The sequence below is a fragment of the Gracilinanus agilis genome, unplaced genomic scaffold, assembly GCF_016433145.1.
Source record: "Gracilinanus agilis isolate LMUSP501 unplaced genomic scaffold, AgileGrace unplaced_scaffold40144, whole genome shotgun sequence".
Lineage (NCBI taxonomy): Eukaryota > Metazoa > Chordata > Mammalia > Didelphimorphia > Didelphidae > Gracilinanus > Gracilinanus agilis.
In genome coordinates this window covers 1-5,586 of record NW_025373739.1, presented here as the reverse complement: position 1 = coordinate 5,586, position 5,586 = coordinate 1, and the positions used below count along the sequence as shown (strand labels likewise).

The 5,586-nt window shown below is 36.6% G+C and overlaps 1 protein-coding gene across 1 annotated transcript; it reads left to right on the top strand.

Annotated features, from left to right (window-relative positions):
- Window positions 1–4,687: 4,687 nt before the first annotated feature.
- LOC123255156 (olfactory receptor 2G3-like) lies at window positions 4,688–5,575 on the top strand (the record flags this gene model as incomplete). Its single annotated transcript, XM_044684010.1, has 1 exon — window positions 4,688–5,575. A coding segment is annotated over exon 1 (888 nt), but the record flags the coding sequence as incomplete, so codon positions are not given.
- Between the last annotated feature and the right edge of the window lie 11 nt (window positions 5,576–5,586).

Here is a 5,586-nt window from a genome sequence, read left to right as displayed (position 1 = left end):
CATATATATATATAGCTTGACATTTCATCTTATACAATTTGTCACTTATCCCTCTATGTAAACTTCTTCTAGTTACCCTGCTGGTAATAATAATTTTTAATATTTGCCAATATCTTCTTTTCTTCTTGGTATATAAATTGATTGAACTTGTGTGTCCCTTAAAGAAAAGAATTTTTCCCCTCCCCCCATTCTCTTAATTACCTTATGGTGATTCTTTTGAGTTCTGTGTTTGGGCAGCAAACTCTCTGTTTAAGTCTGGTTTTTTCTTGATGAATGCTTGGAGGTCCTCGATTTTATTGAACAACCATACTTTCCCCTGCAATAATATAGTCAGTTTTGCTGGATAGTTGATTCTTGGTTGTAGAACCAGTTCTCTTGCTTTCTGGAATATTGTGTTCCATGCCTTCTGGTCCTTCAACGCAGATGCAGCCTGATCCTGTGTTATCCTAACTGTGGTTCCCTGATATCTGAATGACTTCTTCTTAGCAGCTTGTAATATTTTTTCCTTGGTCTGGTAGTTTTTGAATTTGGCTATAATATTCCTGGAAGTTATCAGTTGTGGATTAAATGTAGGAGGTTAACTGTGGATTCTTTCAATTTCCACTTTTCCCTCTTGTTCAAGAATTTCAGGGCAATTGTCTCCGATAATTTCTTGTAAGATGTTATCTAAACTTTTTCTTTTATCATGTTCTGGTAAACCAATAATTCTTAAGTTGTCTCTTCTAGCTCTGTTCTCCAGATATTTGGTTGAATCAATGAGGTGTTTCATATTCTCCTCAAATGTTTTATTTTTTAAATTTTGTTTAATACATTCTTGCTGCCTTGTGAAGTCATTTGCTTCTAGTTGTTGAGTTCTGTTTTTTTAAAGACTGAATTTCATCCCTGGCTTTTTGGTCATCCTCCTTCTGGTCTGATTTTCTTTTTGGATCATTGTTTGCTTTCTTTGCTTCATTTTCAAGCTAGCCAACTTTGGATTTTAAGACTTTATTTTCTTGTTTTAGTTCATGTATTTCCTTTTTCAAATTGTCTTCAGCCTCTCTTGCCTCTCTTGCTTGCTTTTTGAGTTCCTGAAGTTCTTAAGTTAATTGAATTTTGAGATCTTCCAAAGCCTGTGTCCAGTTCGCTGGAACTACTTCCTCTTCTTCTATTTCTATTTCATTTGCTCTCTTTTCATTTCCTTGAAAGAAGCTGTCAATTCTCATGTCTTTTTTCTTTTTCTGTTGCTTACTCATATTTTTTCCTTTTTTGTTCTGCTAGTTTGAGCAGATGTATTTAATGATGTTTGAGGAAAGATCTTCCTCAGCTGGCAATGGAGGTTTATAGTTACTTTCTCTGCTCTCTGAAGACTTCTTGTCTGTCCAATTGATGGGATTAATCCTGTTCCTCTTGGATTCCTCTTACTGCTTAATTTGTCCTGAGGCTAAAACATTGAGACAGGGAAAAACAAACAAACAAACAAACAAACAAACAAACAAACAAAAAAGAAAGAAATAAAAACCGAGGGGGGACAAGAAGGAGCTTTTTAGCTGAGCTGAGCTGTCCAGCAGTGGGGTCCCCCTGCGCTGTACTTGTGTTTGATCTCATTTTCTTTCCTCTTGAAGCCCTGTGTTCTCTATCTTGGTATGAGGAAGCCAAGCTGTCTTTGGTCTGAGGTTTGGCTCTCTCTAAGCCACCATCTTCCAGGCATTTTTGCTGTGTTTCTCTGGTTTTCTCCTCCAGTCACCTCTACAGTGCCTGTGTTCAACTCCCGGAGTCCAGTACCAACAAGGCCCTCTCTCTGGGCTGGTGCGCCCACCTGCCCTGAGATTTCCCGGGCTGCTCACAGCTCATGGGGGAGGCTTCCTGGGATTCCCCTTCTATGCCCTCAGACCTGACAGTTCAAGAATTGAAGCCTTTTCCCCACTTACCTCTTTTGATGTGCTGCAGTAGGGTTCCCCCTGCTCTGTCCCATTATTAGATTTGGTCTTCTTTCTTCTCGAAGCGCATTATTTTTTATCTTGGTGTGTTAAGGGTGTGGATGTTTTAAGATTCGCTCAGTCTAAGCTGCCATCTTCCTAGAATTCCCAGAAGGGCTCTTCTGAGATTATTTAATTTATATTTCTTTTTTTTTTTTTACCCTGAAATCCTTGATATTTCTATTTTAATAAATGTTCATTTTATTTGTTGTCAGCTTGATATAATATATGATTTGACAATGTAATAGGGCATAATTTAACATAATGTAACACAATTACACAAAAAGATATACGCACAGGGGGCAGCTGGGTAGCTCAGTGGAGTGAGAGTCAGGCCTAGAGATAGGAGGTCCTAGGTTCAAACCCGGCCTCAGCCACTTCCCAGCTGTGTGACCCTGGGCAAGTCACTTGACCCCCATTGCCCACCCTTACCAATCTTCCACCTATGAGACAATACACCGAAGTACAAGGGTTTAAAAAGAAAAAAAAAAGATATACGCACACAAATATAATAATGGAAAAGCTCTTTTCCTATTCGTGAATTGCTTCCAGAGCCTCCATTTTGGTAGTGACAAAGACTGGAAAACCTTCATTCTCCTCTGAGATCTGTATAAAAGTATAATTTTCCATGTTTTGCCATCATGCCTCAGTTGCTACATCAGCACCTGGGACCTTTTAACCCTGGAATATCAACTTTCCCCTTTAACCTTCTCAATTTGATGCTTCTTTCTACCATGCTAATCCTTTTCTGTCAGGGCCTCCATTTTGAAGAGAGGCTCATGATTGTTATTTATTCTCCTCCTTGCTCTGCTTTTGAGTTGCCAAATTTCAATACCATAGCATGGCATGAATAATTTCCTACTTCTCTCTAAACCCACCTTGATCTTTGGCTCTTTTTTGAATCTGATTGTAAGCTAGATTATAAGCTCTTTTTGCTTTTATTTATATTCCTACCACTTAGTATATAGTGCCTAATATATAGTGCTTAATCAATGTTTGTTGCTTGTCTGCCTATACATATATAATGTATGAAAGATACAAAGAATGAGTGACAATTTTGTGTTTGTGTGTATGTGTGTGTTATAATCTAGGTGGAGAGTTAGGAAGACTGTGTGACTAGTTAATAAAATCAGATCTCCAAACTTTAGGTTGTTATAGAACTGAACTTGTTGTATTATTAATTATTATTTATTCTATGGTTCTATGGCAATCAAAAGATATTTTCTGATAATTACCTTATGAATTGATAAAATGATCATTTTTCATTACTTGATTAGTTAGGAGTTCCATCCATTTAACTATTATTATATAATCCCAATAAACTTGTATTCTCAAAATCTTTTATTCATCTCTTTTAATATCAAACTCATTGATCTTCCAGATATCAAGATTACTGATTACAGCATTTGCCCAAAATGTAAAAGTTAATAAAGAAGAAAACAAATTATTATTAACTGTTTTACCTGAGAGGAACATCACAACCGGAGTAATTTCCAAACATCCTTGTAACTTTTTATTTCTTTTTCACTTTTAAAAACAAAGTTCTAGAGTTTAGCTCTGATAGGATCATATTTAAAGGCTCAAGAATTTTCTTCATATTTTTTCTTTCCAAGTTAAGAGTTGAACAAAATACATTTTAGCCAATACCTGTTGATACTTAAGTCACCCCATCTCTTAGGAAAAGAGAGGAAAAGAGTTCTGTTAGTTCTTTCTCTCTTTTCTCAAATAATATCCTCCAAATCATCATAGACAGTTAACTGTTTCTCCAGAATGTAAGTAAACCTTCCAGTCTCCATAGAAGTGTCTCATAGATTCTTTCTTAAAAAAAAAAAGCAGTATTTCTAGTCTCTATGTAGATGATTGTATCAACCACTTTTGAATGATAATGAATTTTGTCCTGTGGACTCTGCATATTTTGAGGCTTGATGCAACTAGTATTGTCATCTGTGAACATTAGGACCTAAAAATTCCTAGGGAATCTATATTTTTGATTTGAATTTTGTGATTGATATCTTCTATGATATTGGTAAATATTTTTTGAAAAAATATGCCTTTGTGCTTAATGCTTTTCTTGAAATTAAATTATCAGAGCATTGTTAGAAATAGTTATCCAGGTGTTAGATGTCAAGGAACCTTTGATAATGTTGATGTTTATATGGAAGATTTTTTTCATGTTTTTCTTAAGCACTTTTATAACCCAGGAAAGAAAAAAATGTCTAAAACATCTTGTGAAAATAAAAAAAAAAGCTCTATGGCTTATTATGTAAATAAATATTATAGATTATTCATTATTTTACCTTTCATCAGAATGGTATCTTCTGATATTGACTAAGAAAAGGGAAAATACATAATCTGTGATTTAGAAAATATGAATTTTTTCTCAATAAAATTAGAAACCACCAAAAATGAAACAAAAGTTTTGTGGGTTCTTTCCATGTTAAGCTTTTGAATGATTTCTGAGGGGAAAAATTGAGATAGGGAAAGAGCAAGATGCTCTAAAAGTTCTCAAGGTGAATAATTTGAGTTGACTCACTAATCCTTATACTATATCACTCATTAATTTTAGTAGGTCTTTTGCAGTGATTTTCTGAGTTCTAAACCAGTGCTACTGATTATATCTCCCAAATATAACACTTCTGATGATTTTCTTTCAAGGTTGCTTTCATTTTCAATAAAAACCATGATCACTTCTTTCTAGAGCTTTATGTTTTCTTCTGCACTTGAACACAATTATGAGGATGATTAATGACAGCATAGGAGGTGACTTCATCTTAGTTGGTTTTTCAGACCAGCCCCAGATAGAGAAGATCCTCTTCATTGTTGTTTTGATCTCCTACCTTCTGACTCTGCTAGGCAACACTGCTATCATCCTGGTATCTCATCTGGATCCCAAACTCCACACACCAATGTATTACTTCCTTACTAACCTGTCCCTTATTGATCTCAGCTTCGCCACAAGTATTGTTCCTCAGCTGCTGTGGAACCTGAAGGGACCAGCCAAGACTATCACTCCCATAGGCTGTGCCATCCAACTCTATGTCTCTCTGGCACTAGGCTCTACTGAATGTGTTCTCCTGGCCGTCATAGCATTTGATCGGTATGCTGCAGTCTGTAGACCACTCCACTATGCAACTTTCATGAACCCAAGACTATATCAGACCCTTGTAGGAGCTGCATGGATGAGTGGGTTGAGCAACACACTTGTTCAGAGCACCATCACTCTTCAGCTGCTTCTCTGTGGGCACAGAAGGCTTTACCACTTTATGTGTGAAGTTCCTGCCATGATCAAGTTGGCATGTGTAGATATTCATGCCAATGAAATACACCTTTTTGTAGCTTCCTTGGTCTTGCTTCTCCTGCCTCTGGGGATGATTTTAATTTCCTATGCACTCATTGCTCAGGAAGTGATGAGAATCAGGTCAGCCCAAGCCTGGCAAAAAGCTGTGAAAACTTGTGGATCACATCTTTTGGTGGTGTCCCTCTTCTATGGGCCAAGCACAGCTGTTTATATTCAACACAGCAGCTCCTATGCCCACAGACAGGGTAAATTCATCACACTTTTGTACACTGTGATGACTCCTGCCCTCAATCCTCTTATTTATACTTTGAGGAACAAAGATATGAAAGAGGC